Source organism: Gracilinanus agilis, chromosome 2, assembly GCF_016433145.1.
Source record: "Gracilinanus agilis isolate LMUSP501 chromosome 2, AgileGrace, whole genome shotgun sequence".
Taxonomy (NCBI): Eukaryota; Metazoa; Chordata; class Mammalia; order Didelphimorphia; family Didelphidae; genus Gracilinanus; species Gracilinanus agilis.
In genome coordinates this window covers 255,908,803-255,927,294 of record NC_058131.1, presented here as the reverse complement: position 1 = coordinate 255,927,294, position 18,492 = coordinate 255,908,803, and the positions used below count along the sequence as shown (strand labels likewise).

Here is an 18,492-nt window from a genome sequence, read left to right as displayed (position 1 = left end):
AAGGAAGAAGAGAGGAAGGAAGAGGAGAGAGAGAAAGAAGGGAAGGGAAGAAGAGTGGAGGGGAAGAGAAGGGAAAGGGAAGGACAAAAAAAAGGAACAAGGGAGAAAATTTTAGCCTCAAGAATATCTTCCTAAAAACAAAAGCAATTAAATAGATCTGGCACTTTCACTTAATTTTTTTCAAACTGGATATGTTTCTATATGAGAGTATCCAGGGAATGCTTGAAATGTACTCTAAATTATCTATATTTTTCACACTAGTGGAGCTCAGATTAAATGCATCTGTAACCACAGTGATTGGCATATTTTTTTCTAAGTTCTTATTTAACTTCTCCACAAATCACTTCCATGTAATTAGTATCATATGCTAAAAAAAAGGTCTTATACAATTAAAACAAAAGAGAAAAAGGTATATACTTTTCTGGTCTATCCCTTGAGGAATACTCCAATCAGGTGTTTTTTCAGATCCAGGGTCATGCCAGTGTGTACTGGAATTGTCCATTGACTGACCAGTGTCTTTGCCTGCTCCCAAATGATAACTTTTTCAGGGGAATATGTTAGTTGCAGGCAGTACAACTAATTGCACAGGACCTTATGCACTTTAAAGAGGAAAGGATTCTGCCTGACAATAGATAAAATTGACTTGATCTTGTAAAAGATCAAGAGAAAGGAGTGAAAGAAGAGAAAGGAAAGACTTTTACTCTTGGTCTTACAGATCAACTTGAATTTCTTTAGCACCTACCCTCCTTTTCCATTTGTCCTTACACCATTTCTTCTCATGATTGGGTGTTATTCTTATCTTACAGGAGAGACTGAGACCTAATATGGCAAAGTAGCAAAGTTCATGCAACAATAGATACAGAATGTCTTGTATTAGCTTAGGGTTGGAGGTGGGGGATGTCTTGACTATCCTTTTCCAATTCTAATCACTTCTTCTCAGCCCTAATTATGTCTTCTATTCTTGATCACATTTCTTCCCCTTCCCACCCTGTCCTGGTAGAAATTCTTATAGAGATTTTTGTTCTTTCTTGTGTAGCTATTCCAGATGATGAAGGGTGTGAGCTTCCCGAAGAGGATGCTGGGATCCTATGGGATGCTATGTGTTTCGCCTTCTTGCTAATCCAGAGGAGGATTTTTACAAGTTACTATCATCTTTATGTTGTGGCTGATCTAAAAGCTACTGACATCTTAGCATCCAGGTACATCCAGGCAACATGCCACTGAACACAGGATGGACACTGTCGGATCTCGGAGTATATCTCAGAATATTGAGTATTGTCATAGCTTGGAACTAGGATTCAGTTCAATTCAATAAACATTTTCTTAAGTGCCCACCATGTACCAGGCTGGGGGTACAAGAAGAAGCAAAAAACAGCCCTTCCCCTCAAGGAGCTTACGATCTAATGGGGGAGACAACATGCAAAAAGTATATACAAAGCAAGCTATATATATAATTTAGTAGGAAATAACAGAGGGAAGTGCTAAAATTAAGAGAGATTGGGGAAGGCTTCCTGTAGGAAGTGAGGTCTTAGTTGAGACTTAAAGGAAGCCAGGGATGTTCGTAGTAAGAACAGGGGAAAGAGAGCATTCCAGGTAGGGAGAATAGCCAGAGATAATTCCTGGAGCCAAGAGATGGAGTGTCTTGTTCATAGAATAGCTAAGAGGCCAGTGTCATTGGATTAAAGGGTATAAGTTGGAGTGTAAAGATAAGAAGACTGAAAAGGGTCAACTTTGGATGATTTAATTTTATAGATAGGAAAACTGAGTCTCCAAAAAGTGATGTGACTACCCTGGGTTACATAGTGAATTATTAATGGCAGAGCTGGGATTAGAACCTGGGTCTCCTGGTTCTTGGTAGAATGCTATTTCTACTACATTGAACTGTACTTGACATACTCACTGAATATTTTTTTCATGATGAATGCATTCCTTCAAAACACGGTAAAATAGTCTTATATGTTTCGGTGAACTCCAAGGAAGCTGACTAGATTTCCTTTACTAGGATAACATAATGTTTCCTTTGTGTACTTAGAGGGGCTGAGATGTTTGACCTGAAGTTAAAAAAGTTTTTGGTGCTTCGAGAAGAAGAAGAGGAAAAGTCAAAACTGTCCATGCTGAAACAGTACGTTGACCAAACAATGATTTAAATCCTGTTCCTACATGGGAAAGATTAACCAACCACTTCATTGTTCCTTCTCTTTTTCTATCAGGCAGTACATTTTTCTATTGTGATTATTGTGTTCTATTGTGATAATTGTGATTACGTAGTTAGAGCTAGAAGGAAAATTAGGGGTCATTAAAGCTAATCCCTTCATTTTATATAGGAGAAAACTGAGGTTAGGAGAGGAGAAATGGTTTGTCTGAGGTCTCACAGGTGGTCAAGTTTTGTCAGTCAAGATTTGAACCCAATTCCTTGACACTAAACCCAGCACTTTATTCATTGTACCATGTTATTGTTGTTCAAGTCATTTTCATTCATATCTGACTCTGTATCCTCATTTGGGTTTTTCTTTGCAAAGGTACTGGATGTTTTGCCATTTCCTTCTCCAATTCAGTTGACAGAAGAGGAAGCTATAGTAAACAGGGTTAAGTGACTTGCCCAGGGTCACACAGTTTGTAAATTATTTGAATTCAAGAAGATGAGTCTTTCTGACTCCAGGCCCAACACTCTCCTGTTCTACCTAGCTGACTCCAGTGTTCAATATCCTTCCTTTAAATCACCCTTTCCTCAAATCATTGAACAGAACTTAAAGAAAGGACCAGCAATGAGGCTGAATAGGATGGTCATGTGAATGGAGTATTAGGCTTTGCCACTCCCTATATCTCCTACAAGCCTAATACTCCATTCATTCATGAGTACACATTGTTAAATTTGACATGTGAATAATGAGTTGCCCATTAGTCAAAGATGCTAAGAAGTGGTCTTCCAATCCAGGAATCGATTTAATTCATATAATTCCATTTATCTCCTCTTACTTTCCAACCTCTTTTTTCCATCCAGTTCTCCCCTCCCTTCCTCATCTCACTCCCAATACCATGATTGCTTTTTCACATTCCCACACCAACCCCTTTTGCTATGATGAATCTTCCTGGAGCAATCTACCCTCTTTTCTGATCTAAGACCTACTCCTTCCTAAAGCATCTATGGAGTTCTTTTTTACCATTCTTAGCTAATTAGGAGAGAGAATAAGTTCTGAAATGAACATGGAGCACAAAGAAGTTTTGGCAGGAGATGAGGCCCATTTGGCAGAGAGGTGGTTGGGTGCATTTGTGGGTGGGAGATGGGGAAGGAGTCTCTGAACTTGTCTTACATCACCAGAATGGAGAAAATCAAATCAAAACAGAAGAAAATTGATAGTATGCAACAGACCAATAAGATCCCTGATGCCTCAAAGATTAAAGACAGCCACCTTCCCAAACCAGGAGCAAGACAAGCACAAGGTAAAGATAAAATAATTGGTGCTCTTAGCTATTCCAGGAGACCCTAGAAGGATCTCTGGGGTTTGAGATAGTGAAACTAAATTGTTTCTCCTACAAGACTGCTCTTCTCCATGAGATAGAAAGGGAGGAGACTTAAGTCTAGAAATGTCAGAGAACACTTCTATACTAGAGCAGCTTCTCCACTGACCTCATATACTTACAGACTTGGCTCTGAAATAGCACTGCAAGTTTACATTCTGGACCCAAGCCAAAAAAAATCCAATAAGGGCTCTTTGTTAGTGTAAAATCATAGTCTCATAGATTTAGAGGTAGAAAGGAACATACAGGTCATCTGGTCCAATCCGTTCATTCTACAAAGGAGGAAGCTGAGGCCCATAGACATTAAATAACTCTCTCTAAGGCCACATACGTAGCTCAGAGGCAAAATTGGGGTTCAAATCTAGGTTTCCAATGACAAGTGCAAACATTTTTTACTGTAGCTCTGAGCCCCCAGCAGAGGGGAGACCCTTTCTTTTGCTGGTGGTAATAGGGCTTCCCAGAAATTCAAAGGCTGCTTTGACAACTATGCTTTTGAGATTTACCAAAATATATCATCAAAGGATAAGGTGCCCAAAGGAAGTGGGTGATTTTTGTTTGTTTAGACAAAGAATAGAACATTTTTCTAAAGTTGATTTTTCTTGAATTGAAACAATTTGGGGGGATTAAAAGAAAGAATTCATGTTTTTGTTTGATAAGCAATTACATTTCTTTTTATTAGGTAAAGGTTACATAGAGTATGAAATTTGACCTCACCAATTAAGGCAAATTAGATTGGATGATCTAAATTAGTGATGTCTGTAGATTTTTTAAAAAAGTTATTTAACAAAATGTAGTTGCACTGTTTAAAAGTATATAAAATATCCCAAAGTAGTTTTTACGAAGTATTACTCATTAGAGGTGCCCAGGGGACCTGCTTTATTGAATAGAAAAGAATGAGTTTTAATTGTCATATGGGATGAATGTAACTAAAAACAATTCTATTAACTGACTTTATAAAACCTTATAAATCCATTCATTTGATTAAGCTACTCTTTTCTTAATGGATAATGCAAAGGTAGGCTCCGTGGGGAAGAATCATCCCACGTTCTAAATTAGCAGCACTCATCTAATGAGGATTTGCTATATTTGCAGATGATGAGAGCATAACAGAAAATGAAGAAAAGAATTGGTGGCAACCTTGGGTGAAGCATCCTTCTAGTAAGTTGACTGAGTTCTAATGAGCATAATGGAATATTACGTAGGACTAATATAATATCCTCGATCTGATTGTCCCAAGAAAAGGGCAAGGAATGGAGACTTTCCATGCTTTAGATAACAAGCTATTTGTGAAGACAGATGACAAAGAAAAGCCCTGCTCTCACACACACCCTGCCCAGGGACTAATTCAATGCACTAGCAACAATTGAGCTCAATCTAGATGAGGAAAACTGAGACTTCAGGCTGGGTCTAGAGGGGGTTAGCATCATGATAATGAAATGCCTTGTAATATCACTAACATAACAGATTTCTGGTAGTACTTGACTTTTGTTATAAACTTTCCTGGGATATGTACAAAGAGACAAAGCTATATTTTCTTTTGTTCTGTGGAATTGTTTTAAGTGATTCAGGATGGAAATTATAGGCTCTTTGAGACTGACAGTGAAGAGGAAGAAGATGTAAATGAAGAAAAAAAGAAAGAAGAATTTCCAAAGCCTAAAACTGCCTTCCAGGTATCTTTGTTGGGTGATGGCCCTGAATAATCCAAATGTAATCATTGCTTTAAAAATGCAGGGGCCTTTGTACTATACCAGGTGGCCTCAGTGTATATATATATATATATAATTGTGTGTAATGGGACCATGAGTTAAATTCAGTACAGCATGCTCATTGTGACAAACTTTCATTATGTATTTATTTGGATAAGTTGGGGGAATTTCTAAATATGAAGAGAACAACTGTTATTTAAGAGGCCCATAATTCTTGATCTTTGTGTGTGTTTATTCATAATCAGGGCATGAAATTGGAATATGCCTTTTCAGCCTGAGACAGCCTACTAGATGTTTGGAAAACATGGTACAATTGGGAAGAAATCCTAGTTTTTCATCAAAGGAGGTCATTGGTCCTTTCCTCTCAGTATAAACTATTTGCCCTTTATCACAGAAATTGTGGATTGCATTAATCTCTGCAAAATAAAGGAGGGACTAAGGCACAAATATGCTCTGGTCTCCTCTACAGGAAAAGGAAGTGAGACTCATCAGGGCGTCATGCACTAAGCTCTAGACCTGGTATAAGGAGCATGTCTGCTCAAGTGTTGGCCATGATGCCTACCAGTCATAGGATCGAGACATTCTACTTTTCTAGGCCACAGGAACTTGATCCATGAAATGTGGATAACACTTGTACTACCTATTTCTCAAGGCTATGGAGAGAAGTGCCCCATAAATCTTAAAGTACTATAAAAATGTGAATCCTTATCCATTTGAAAAAAAGAAGTCTCACCTCAACCCACTACTCCCCTCAAATTCTTGTTTGATCTCTCAAAATTCTCAAGAGAGCCATCCAACGTTGATGCTTCATCTGCCATCTCTCATTTCTTGACTTCACATAATTTGCCTTCCATTCCTAATTTATATGGCTTTCTCTACATTCACTACTAACCCTCACTTCTCATATCCAGTGACCATTTCTCTGTCTTCATCCTCTTTATACTTAGTTAAGCAATAAGCATTTTTAACCCTTCCCTTCTGCCTTACAATTGATAACAAGTATTAGTTCCAAGGGAGAAGAGTGGCAAGGGTAGAGTAACTGGATTTAAATTGGGTTTAAATTTAATATGACTTACTCAGGGTCACACAGATAAGGAGTGTCTGAGGCCAGATTTGAACCCAGGTCCCTCTGATTTCAGGCCTGGCACTCTCTCTACTAAGTCACCTAGTTGATCCAAATTTTTGGCATTATCAATTATGATCTACTCCTAGATATTCTCTTCTTCATCTTCAGTGACATTAAAAAGTCTTACATTGTTTGAAGGAACCAATAGTTCATTTCATTTACTCTTGCCTTTAAGCTGTAGGGAGCAATTATTGATATGCCTCCTTCCAAGTTCATAAAGTCACGAAGAGGTCTTAGAGTCCATCTAGTTCAACTCCATCATTCTTTCAAAGGAGGGAAGTGAACCCTTGAGAAAAGTTCTTAAGTCATTTTTTCAAGGCAACAATGAGAAATAATCAACAGAGTTGGGATTTGAACCCAGTTCTAACTCCAGATCTAGCATTCCTTTCACTCTACCACGTTGCCTCTTGTTCATTGGACAGTCAGTATAGGGGGCACATTCATTTTTCTCAGCTTTTATAATGAATATTTCTCGATTTTCTTTGGAACAAGTCACAAGATCACCCAGGGAATTTTATCTTTAGTTTACTATGGTTTCCAAATATTTGGATAGGATGTGGAAATATTTTAAAATTCAGGACCTGCTTCTTAAGATAATTTCTCTTCTAAGAGGAAATTACTTGGAACAAATATGACATTGATTTTCCATCTCACTTTATTATTTTCAATTTGTCTGCTTCAAATTACTTAAGACTTGACAACCAGACCATATAGTTAGAGAGGTTTCTGATTAAATTTTATGGCTTATAACAAAATATAGATGAGATTGATGTTGGCTGAAACTGCCAAAGAGAGAAAAGAGTGAGGATTTATTCTCTCTCTCTCTCTGTCTCTCTCTGTCTCTCTCTGTCTCTCTCTCTCTGTCTCTCTCTCTATCTCTCTCTCTCTCTCTGTCTCTCTGTCTCTGTCTCTCTCTCTGTCTCTCTGTCTCTCTGTCTCTCTGTCTCTCTCTCTCTCTCTCTCTCTCTCTCTCTCTGTCTCTCTCTGTCTCTCTCTGTCTCTCTCTCTCTCTCCCCTCCCCACCTCCTTACCCCTCTCTCCCTCTCTGCCTCTGTAGCTCGCTTATGATGCCTGGGCAAATAATTCCACATCAGCTCTCAGACTGTGGAAGCAAGATGAAATTACATTCAGGAGAGAAGAAAAGAAGCAGGAAAGAGAGCAACATTGTGAAAGAGGTATCCAGCCATTCCAAAACAGAGCAGAGAGCTGCGTGCTAGCTTTGATAAATCACTGGTCTAAGAAGAACAATTGAAATTACCCAGTTGGCATTTTTAATTTGTGAATTTGCATTAAGAGAGAGGGCTCCAGAAAGGATTGCGTCATGCTTATGTAGTAATGCCAAGGTTTATTTTATAAGGGCAAGGGAAGAGAGATTATGATTATGTGGGTATCCATGATAGAGTCTGGAGCTTTTCTAAAGGATAGCTTGCTCATCTGAGACATTTTCAGGGGTATCTGGAGTTTACAAATCTGTCTAACATCATAGCTATAGCTTTGGATTACAAAAGGTATCGGAGAATTATAGTCCTGAAGGGATCTTAGAAATATTTTAAAAATATTATTGATATTTATTTTTATATCACCTTCATTTTAAAATACATCCTTCCCCAGCCCTACCTGGAGTCACCCCTTATAAAGGAGAAATAGGAAAACAAAGCAATTCAGCAAAGCTAACCAAGAGGTCAACCACATCTGAGAGTAGATCCAGTGTTCCAAACTCAGCCTTCACTGCAGCTAAGAAAGGAAGGAGTTGTGTTTTCTTACCTCTTGAAAACTTTAGAAATTGTGAAGTGTGTGGTTTTTTAATAAGTCAGATCTTTACCTCTCAAAGTATCCATTAGAGACAAGCACTTTAGAACAAGCGATAAATAAATGTAAGAATTTGAAAGGTTTTCCTCTTTACGTGGTCTGAAACAGAATCAGGGAACGGGGTGCCAGGTTCCTAGCGTAATTCCAAAAATGCTATATTCATCTAGAATGGAGAATCATTTCTCAGCTACTGGCAACACTCCATGGCCCAACTCCCCAACATAAATATACTCCTCATATTGGAATGCCATTCTTTGATAATAAAGAATAAAACAGTCACTTCCAAGTGATGTCTATCTTTCTGTAGGGTCAAAGGACAGAAATATGGAGCACTGTGAAGATGTTGATGCTGATGTCTTAGAGAAAGAAGATGACAGCTTACATGAACCAGGTACACTGGATATCTGTCTAAGGTATTGAAGTTGGCCACATAAAGAGACAAAAGGAACTTTAACAGACGGGTAGATATCAATGATGAACATTCTTGCTCTACCATTTTGTCCAGGGTCCACTCTGGGTCTGCTTAAAATACATTTTAAAGGGTCAGCTAGGTAGCACAGTGGATAGAGCCCCAGGCTTGGAGTTTGGAGGCCCTGAGTTCAAATCTGGCCTCAGACACTTCCTAGCAGTGTGTCCCTGAGCAAGTCACTTAATCCCAACGGCCCACCCCTTACCACTCTTCCGACTTATAATTGCTTCTAAGTCAGAAAGTAAGGGTTTAAAAAAAATTTTTTTTTAACAGAACCAGTTTGGGTCTGAGAAACTTCTGATGATTTTGTCTAAGTGATGAGAATTTATTCAATTCAAGGAACACTTATTAAGCACTTACTTCGTACAGAGCTCTATGTTCAGAACAGGGAGAAACACAAAATTTAGAAAAGACCTAGTTTTCCTGTCTCATGAAGTTCATACTGGAAATAATATGTGTTGGTACCCTAGGAGGTTTTCCCCTCAAATTAGCTGGGCAATGTTCAATTTTGTTTTGACTCTCAGTATGGAAAGTCAATGAAATACATAGAATGGGGTCTTTGTAACATAAATATTTGGAGGTTTGATTTGTTCTTCTGGCTTGGTTTTCTCTTCTCCTTCACAGAAATTCTAATGCACAGAATAATCAATATGGTCAAATTTTCGTGGGTCTTTGGGAAAGTGCTGCTGCAGGACACCATAGCAGCAGTGCACTCCCTGTACAAAGAGAGCTGGGACATAAGCACTGTGTTGAGGATGGAGCGGTGCATGCTGCTGAGAGGGCTCTCTAAGGTAAGGGCCGTGGGGCTTCAAAGAAGCCACCCTTGAATGATGTCAAGTTCTTTGAATCATTCAGCTCAGCCACATCAGGGCACAGTCTGGCTAATGATTTATGTCCTGTGTGAGCTCCTCACCAGGGTCATTGCCGCTCCTCCCCATGCACAGACTTCTACATGCTCAGATCAAAGGCTTACCAAAAACTATTCTTCTTCCTGCCAAGTGCAACCAGCAACCTCAGAGAAGTCCTGGAGAGAACAGAGAGGTGTTCACTTGATGAACTTAGCTTAAAGCATCCTTTCTTCAGGGAAGGGAATGCCCCCACTGCAAAGTGAATTGTTTGGACCTCTAAGATATATAGGACTGTTTAGAGGGCTTGATTAAAAATCATTAAATATCTAGTAATGAAAGTCACTGCGTTCAGTGCTAGGGACACAAAGTCAAAAGTGAAATGTAAAATTATAGATCTAGAGCTCAAAGGAAGCTTATATAAGTCATCTAGTTCAACCATCTTATTTTATAGAAGAGGATAACGAAGCCCAGAAGTTTCAGTTACTTGCCTGTGGTCTTGTAAGGAGTAAGCAGCAAAGCTAAGATTAGAGGCCAGATCTTTTGACCAGATATCCAGTTCCCTTTCAACCACCTCACTCTAGTTAAACGAGTCCCTTCCCGCAAAGAACTTAGAGTCTATTGGGGTAGAAGGAGCAATGACATAGATTCAGATAAATATAATAATGCAAGGTAGAGAGTGATGGAGTTAAAAAGAGAGATCCAGACAAAGAACCCTAGGACATTAAAGGAAGGAGAGCCTATGTTTGGTTGGGAAAATCAGAGAAGGTTATGTGTGGCAACAAGGCACTATAGTTGATAGGCACGAAATTTGGAGTCATATCCTGGCTTAGATCCTTACTAGCTGTGTGACCCTGGACAAGTCACTTAACCTTCCCCTGCCACAATTTCTTCATTTGAAAAACAGGGACAATATGGCATCTACCTCACAGATATGAGATTCAAAGATAATACATTAGTCCCTTTTCAAACCTTAAAGGGCTACATACATTTTATTTTATTTTTTTTAAACCCTTAACTTCTGTGTATTGGCTCATAGGTGGAAGAGTGGTAAGGGTGGGCAATGGGAGTCAAGTGACTTGCCCAGGATCACACAGCTGGGAAGTGTCTGAGGTCAGTTTTGAACCTAGGACCTCCCATCTCTAGGCCTGACTCTCAATCCACTGAGCTACCCAGCTGTCCCCGACTACATACATTTTAGCTACTGCTCATTGTAGTTGTTGTTCTACAGTCGACATCTAGTTAACCCTAAAAGACAATAACAATTCTGAAGGGTGAAGTTGAGGAATTGGTACCTTCATGACATAGGAGATAGCCTTTGGGAATTCATAGAGGTGGGAAATGATATGTCTAGTTCCTATTTGGGGAGCCCAAGCACCACATTCTATTTGAAAAATGAGAATGTAAAATATCATTGTAGGGAGACAAGACCACCAAAGAGGACATTTTGAGATTCTACCACTTAAAGCTTCAGGAGAAACAGAAAACCACACCTGTCGAAATAAAGGAAAGAAAGCCAGGAGCAGAAGATCAGGGAAATGCTGGGTTACCTGAGCACCAGCAATTACAGAGGGACAATGCACAGTTACCAGACAAGTCAGAAGAGGAGGTGATTCTTCCAGGGGATCCATGTAGGCATAAAGACACCTCAAGTCAGCACTCCCCCAGAAAGGAGTTTCAGTTGCAGGCTGGAGAGTGGAAGGACTCTGCCAAGAATGACCTTGAGGACCTGCCATCATCACTGGGCCATCCACCAACTCGAGAAGAGCCACAGTCTCTTGAGGACACCATGGCACCCAGGTGAAAAGGACTTGATGAAAGCTTAGGGTCTATTAAGGTCAAAATTTTGCTATGCAAACAGTGGGAATCAGAATTTTAAAAAGTCATATTCAAAGCAGCCTTTTGCTGATATCATCACATTAAACGCTGAGCCAAAAAATATTGGCCCCAATGAGCACAAAAATAACTTACCCTAATTACCCTGCAACTTAATTGTATAAGATTGATCGCTTGTTTTTATGTTGCTTTCATTTCTGAATATTTACTTTGCCCTCCTCTTCCCAAAAAGCCATTTCATATAATGAAGAATAAAAAAGAAAGAGGGGAGAGAATCAGTTCAACAAAACTAACCCAGGCCTCTACCAAGCTAGATAGCACATACAGTATTCTACAACCATAGTCCTGCTTCTATATAAAGAAGGGAGGGGAAATGCATTTTCTCACCTCTTCTCTGGGACCAAGTTTAGTTATTATAATTACATTTTCTTGTTGTCATTTCCAATTACACTGTAACCTGCTACCTAGTTTAAAAAAACAACATCACAGATAATCCAAGTTCATTTTGACCTAGTGGTTTTTCCTATAAGATTTAAATGAGCCAAATGATCAGAAGGCAATTTATTAATAAGAAAATTCTAGAAAATACTTCATAGCTTGTCATAGAATATCAGACCTAAAAAGGTCCTTAAAGACAGTTACCTTTTAACCCATTCTTTTAGCTCCGAAGGAACTGAGGTTCCAAGGAAATATATGACTTGACCAAGGTCTCATAATGTTCTGACTTCAAGCCCATCAATTTTCCTCCTAAAGTAATCAATCAATAAGCATGCATTCCGTAAATGCTTACATGCCAAGTACTTTGAGCAAAGTAGATCAGACTTAACAAAGACTTGTCTGCTAAAGATTCTTGGGAGGCTTGCTTTACAGAACAGAAAAGAATGGTTTATAAATAAATTGTGTAAATGAAAATGAATTACCAGAGAACCCTTGTCCTTCTGAATGAGTCAATTCATGCCCTGAATTTTTATACTAACACTTTGTTCAATGAATTCTTTCTTCATAGATAGGATAAATATAAATCTCAGTTCAGCTCCATCCAAATGATTGCAAATCCTTAATGGAGTTTTCTTGATGCTTAAAATTTGTCTCATGTGAATTTAATGTATTTGTTTTCAAAAGCTTTGGTACTTTGTGTTCTGTTTTGTTGGTGACATTTGGGGGACCTAGGAAACTCTCAAAGATGGATGATGACTATGCAAGTGATGATGAGAAAAACCTAGATGAGGAAGATGAGGGCAAGATAGACTCAGGACCTGTCTGTCAAGAAGCCAGTACACCCGACAGCAGCTCTGTGCAAGCTCAACGAAGAAGCTCCTTATTAGAAACCAAAGACTTGATTACTTCCTTACCAAGTCAGAGGAAGAAAGAGGCTACTAGGTCCAGAAGAAAAACATCTTTCCCATTATTGACAGCTGAAGATTTACTCCTTGAAAGGCAAGATTTCCTCCCTCCCTTCCTCCCTCTCTCCCTCCCTTCTTTCCTTCTTCTTCCTCCCTTCCTTCCTTCCTTCCTTCCTTCCTTCCTTCCTTCCTTCTTTCCTTCCTTCCTCCCTCTCTCTATCCCTCTCTCTCTCCCTTACTAAATGAGGTTGGCTGCTCTTATTCAGTGAGGGGAGTGAAAATCACTCAATAGCTCTACTTGAGTTAGAGATAAGCTATATGCCCCAGGTAGCTAGAGGCAAGTGAGTCTTTGGAAGAAATTAGTAATGGAGCCTGGACCTTTGATTTCTTTGGTTCGGAGAACTTTCAGTGAGGAAACTCCCTCTACCTTCAGAGCTATGAAGGGTTGAGTGATTTATCCAAGGTCACTTATGTGAACATATGTCAGAGAAAAGATTCAAACTCAGTATCCAGGCTCTAAGGCCAGTCTTCTATCTGTGATGCCATGCTGCTTCTCAAATAATCATTTATTTGAAAATATGTACCACAAAAATTTTGAGCAAATAGAGTTTTTGTAAATTAAATATTTTAAATACTCCAAGAAGAACTTTATTTAAAGGAAAAGGGATACTTTTATTAAATGGATAATGACCTTCTGGTTATTAGATTTCCTTTTTAAAAAGATTTTTAGATTAAAGGTCTTCTTAAACAGGCCTATCTGCATCTCTGTAACTATTTATCATTAGAATGGAAAGGGATTTCCCAGATCCTGAGGTTAAACATCTTTATTTTACAGACAAGGAGAAATGCCTTATCCAAGGTTATGTATATAGTAAGGAGAAGAGGTTTTACAGACTTCCTTACAACATCTCCAAGAGGTAGATAATGGAAGCATTATTGTTCATATTTCACAGATGTAGTTTGGAAGAGTAGGACCACTTGGCCAAGATCACATAGTAAATGTTGGAGGTAGAATTCAAACCTGAGTCTTCTGCTCTCTCCACTACCCTGCATCTCTTCTCAAGCAACTACCTAGGGATGTCTTTCGTTTGTTCCAACTGGATTGGTTTTTCCTTTCAGGATGTTTCATGACCCTGAGCTGGAGGAGTCAGACAAGTTCTTTAGGAGCCTCCCTCAACTGGTGAAGCTCATTTTGGAGCTATATGGGCTGATTGAGTCCAAGTCTGAAATGCTCTGTTACTTCATCATCATTCTAAACCACATGGTCTCAGCTTCCATTCTGACATTGGTGCTCCCCATTCTGTGCTTCTTATGGGCTATGCTCTCTGTTCCGAGGCCTCCTAAACGTTTCTGGATGGCTGCCATCTTTTACACAGAGGTAGGACCGAAGATCACATGTTGATATTGTGTTGTCCAGTTCTTTCAGTCATGTCTGAGTCTTCATGACCCTATTTGGGGTTTTCTTGGCAAAGATACTGGAGTGATTTGCCATTTACTTCTGCAGCTCATTTGACAGATGAGGAAACTGAGGCAGAATAGAGTGAAGTGACTTGCCCAGGGTCAGATAGCTAATAAGTGTCTGAGGTCAGATTTGAACTCAAGAAATTGTCTCTAACTCCAGGGTCCATACTATATCCACTCAGCCAGTTTCCCATTAAAAATTGTATAAAATTTAAAAATCCTTTTTAGCTGTGGCATGCTTTTTTTGCAATAAAAATCAGCAAATATTTATTATTTGCCACTTCTTGTAGAGAGTATTGTGGGGAAAGTACTATGGGAAATAGTTTAGTCAGGTTACAATTCCTTCCAGCATGGGCTTACAATTTAATAATTAGCTGAAGTTCCTTCAAAGAAATGCAATGATAGGATTAGCATCAGAAACTTGTTCTTAAAAGGATGTCATCATTCCTCCATGATTTTTTTTGGTTTCACATATTTTTATGTTGTTAATAGTATAAAACTTTTTACTTCACAATATTGCTGAATATACTTCACTATTTTTAAAATTTTTGTTTTTATTATCATGCAAAATATTTCCATATTGGTCACTGTTGTAAGAGCAAAGTCATACATGACCAAACCCCACCAAATAAAACTGTTAATATATTGATGTAAAAGATAGTATGCTTTGATCTGCATCCATCCAACTCCACAGCTCTTTCCTGGAGGTGGATAGCAATCCCCATCATAAGTCTTTCAGAATTGTCCCAGATCACTGCATTGTTTTGAGTTGATCATCATCCAATATTGCTGTAACTGTGTACAATGTTCTGCTTGTTCTTATTTTACTCTGCATCAGTTCATGCAGATCTTCCCAGGTTTTTCTGAAATCATCTTGCTTAACATTTTTAAGGCACAATAGTATTCTGTCACCAACATGTACCACAATTTGTTCAGCCATTCCCCAACTTATGGACATCCCCTCAATTTCCAATTCTTTACTACCATAAAAAAGAGCTGCAATAAATATTTTTGTGCAAGTAGACGCTTTTCTCTTTTTTAGTATTTCTTTGGGATACAGATCCAATAGTATGACATTACAGAATCAAAGGTATTCACAGTTTTATAGCTCTTTGGGTATAGTTCCAAATTGCCCTCCAGAATGGTTGGATCAGTTTACACCTCCACCAATAATGCATTAGTGCCCCAGTTTTGCCACATCCCCTCCAACATTGATCACTTTCCTTTGTGTTATATTGGCCAATCTGATAGGTGTGAGGTAGTACCTCAACTTTGTTTTAATTTGCATTTTTCCAATCAAGAGTGATTTAGAACATTTTTTTCCTATGGTTATTGATTAGCTGTGGTATCCCTTAAGCTGAAAGAAGCATCTTTGGAGCTCCCAAAGCAAGAGGATAGAAGATGAATGACTCAGTCCCTAGAGGAACTCAGAGTATAGTAGGAGAGATAATCTAAGTATAGAAGTAAATAGAAAACAAGATTGAATAGAATAATTACCATAAATGTAAAATAGGAGGTCAGACATCAGAGAAGCCATTTCTGTCTTGGGGAAGACCAGTAAAGACTTCAAAGACAAGGACAAGGTAACATTTGAGCTGGATCTTGAAGGATGGGGCAGATTTCAAATTTCACAGGCAGAAATGAGAGGTGAGATTCCAGGTAGAGCAAGATGAATACTACGATTTGGCTGTTTGAATATGTAAGGTGGTGTCCAGGGGTAGACGCACATTGGGATAGCTAGATGGTACTGGACCTGGAGTCAGGAAGACCTGAGTTCAAATCTGACCTCAGACACGTAATACCTGTTTTGACTCTGGTCAAGTCACTTGATCTTGTTTGCCTCAGTTTCCTCATCTGTCAAGTAAACTGGAGAAGGAAATGGAACACCACTCCAGTATCTTTGTGAAGAAAATCTCGAATGGGGTCAATGGAGAGTGGGACACAAGTGAACAACAGCAAAGCGTTGGACACAAGCAAACAACACCAAATACCAAGGGTTGTGTTTTGGGTAACAAAGCTACCTTAAAAGCATTTTCAGTATAAAAAGAGGATAGTTCTTTAGGATAACAACCACAAGGAATGCTTTAGTTGTGGAATAGTGGGCTGAGAAAATGTTGGAATTTGGCTACTATTTGGGAAGTATGACAAACCTATTAACAGGTAATGGGGCAGCTGGGTGGCTCAGTGGAGTGAGAGCCAGGCCTAGAGACTGGAGGTCCTAGGTTCAAGTCCGGCCTCGGACACTTCCAGCTGTGTGACCTTGGGCAAGTCACTTGACCCCTACTGCCCACCCTTACCACTCCTGGGCCAAGGACGGTCCCTAGCCCGGATGAAAAAGGAGGAGGGTTGGGTGTGGGGCTAGCAACCCCACCCTGTAAAAACTACATCTGCTAAAGAAACTGCAACCTAAAGTAGGGGCAGCTGGGCTAGCTCAGTGGATTGAGAGCCAGGCCTAGAGACGAAAGGTCCTAGGTTCAAATTCGGGCTCAGACACTTCCCAGCTGGGTGACCCTGAGCGATTGTGTGACCCATTGCCTACTGGTTGTGGCCCTATGCTCCTAGAATGGAGTCCCAGGATTAAAAAAAAAAATTAACAGGTAATAAATACTAGAAAAAATTTAGAAGCACAGACTTTAGAGTTGAAAGGAACCTCAACATCTAGTCCAAATCACACACATAAAAAGAACAGAATAACTATCCCAAAGGAATTTTAAAAGGTTGAACAAAATCATTGGATTTTGGATTTAGAGGTGGAAGGGTTCTTAGAGTTTATCTAGTTCAACCTGACCATTTTACAGATGATGACCCTGAGGCCCCAAGAGAGGAAGAAATATGCCCAGGGTCACTTCCTTCTCCTAGATGGGCTTCAGCACTGTCAGTCAGTGGTATCCAGAGTTTCTGGCATAATGTGCTACTTTTTTTTCTCTCACTCTTATTTCTACAGATAATCCCCCTTAGGGAAATCTCTGGTCTAAGAAAGACTAATTTTATACTTAATGAGTACTTTCAGCTGGTTTTGTGTGTTCTCTCCCTCTCCTTCTCTCTCTTTAGGCAGCAGTAGTGGTTAAATATTTCTCACAGTTTGGATTTTTTCCCTGGACCACAAAGCTCTATGCTGGTATACATGGAGAAAAGCCATTCGCTCTGCCAAATCTAGTCGGGATCGAAAAGAAGAGTGGTTATGTCCATTATGACCTTGTGCAGTTGCTGGCTTTGTTCTATCACAGGTCAATACTGAAGGTAATTCTTGAAGAGGATGTGTTGTGTGTGTTTTTTTTTTTTTGAAGTAGCTTTATTCACTTGATCATTTCCTGGTAATTCTTGCTTTTTAGATCTTTCTTGTTTTTAATGAAGGAAAAAATTAATTAGCTAAACTTCACAGTTCTTACAAATTAAATCTTAAATTAAATAAAAATTTTAAGCACTCTTAAATCAGTGTCCCCATATTCCAGATGAGAAAGCCAAGACAGAGGAAGCTGTTTGCCTTGCCCAAAGGCCTTGGAGGTTGACACTTCAATACCCTTGAATTTCTGACTCTTGGTCGGGATATCTGCCTGGCCCACAGGCACTGGTATTTTTCACTGGTGTGTAGGTGTGTCTTAAAGGCAGTTTAAAATCAGGTTTGGTTCTGGACTTCTTAATTTTAATTTTTAATTGTATTCTGTCATCCCATTGGGCTTAGTGGCAGGAATCCTTAGGAAACCAAATTTCCCCAAAAGCTCACTTCAGTGAGATTTCTTCCCAGGGATGAACACTCACAGTTCTGAGTTTAAGACAGGAAGTAAATACAAAGAAATTTCTACCTTTCCTTTTTCCTTTCCCTTTCCCTTTCTTCTTCAGACATCCTTCAGAACCCTCTTTCTTTTCTGGCCATAAAAAGAAAATAGAGATTTTTGCACCTGAGGAATGAATTACAAACCATGCCAGAGCAAGCAAGCATAATGAGAGGCGTTCCCTGTTGGGGGAAGAAGTGGACACTACCAAAGGGGGCCCAGGAGGCCACAGAAGCTTCCCATTCCCCTAAACCCCTAGAGGAAGCAAGCCTTACTGTCTCTCTTGGGGGTTTCCTATTTAATCATTCCTGTAAGTTTAGTGTTGGGAGTCAGAGTTGGTCTCTAAGCCATGAAGTCCTGGGTTCAAATCTTGCCTTTGATACATCCTAGCCTTGTGACCCTTAACTGACCACAACTACAAGTGCTGGAGTAGCTCTGACCTGCGTCTGCAGAGGGAGTTTTCATTAATGAAATCACAGATGTATTCTCTTTCTCTCTCTCTCTCTTCCTCTCTTTCTTCCTCTCTCTCTCTCTCTCTCTCTCTCTCTCTCTCTCTCTCTCTCTCTCTCTCTCTCTCTGTCTCTCTGTCTCTCTCTCTTTCTCTC

The 18,492-nt window shown here is 39.4% G+C and overlaps 1 protein-coding gene across 1 annotated transcript in view; it reads left to right on the top strand.

The window, feature by feature from the left end:
* The window catches only part of LOC123233568 (piezo-type mechanosensitive ion channel component 2-like), a 107,647-nt gene that overhangs the window by 54,225 nt on the left and 34,930 nt on the right, over window positions 1–18,492 (top strand). The window contains exons 26-34 of the mRNA XM_044659639.1: window positions 1,037–1,199; window positions 2,033–2,122; window positions 3,320–3,441; window positions 8,468–8,551; window positions 9,254–9,420; window positions 10,895–11,274; window positions 12,481–12,747; window positions 13,773–14,031; window positions 17,166–17,391. Coding sequence (XP_044515574.1) covers window positions 1,037–1,199; window positions 2,033–2,122; window positions 3,320–3,441; window positions 8,468–8,551; window positions 9,254–9,420; window positions 10,895–11,274; window positions 12,481–12,747; window positions 13,773–14,031; window positions 17,166–17,391 — 1,758 coding nt within the window. The remainder of the gene's footprint in view (window positions 1–1,036; window positions 1,200–2,032; window positions 2,123–3,319; window positions 3,442–8,467; window positions 8,552–9,253; window positions 9,421–10,894; window positions 11,275–12,480; window positions 12,748–13,772; window positions 14,032–17,165; window positions 17,392–18,492) is intronic.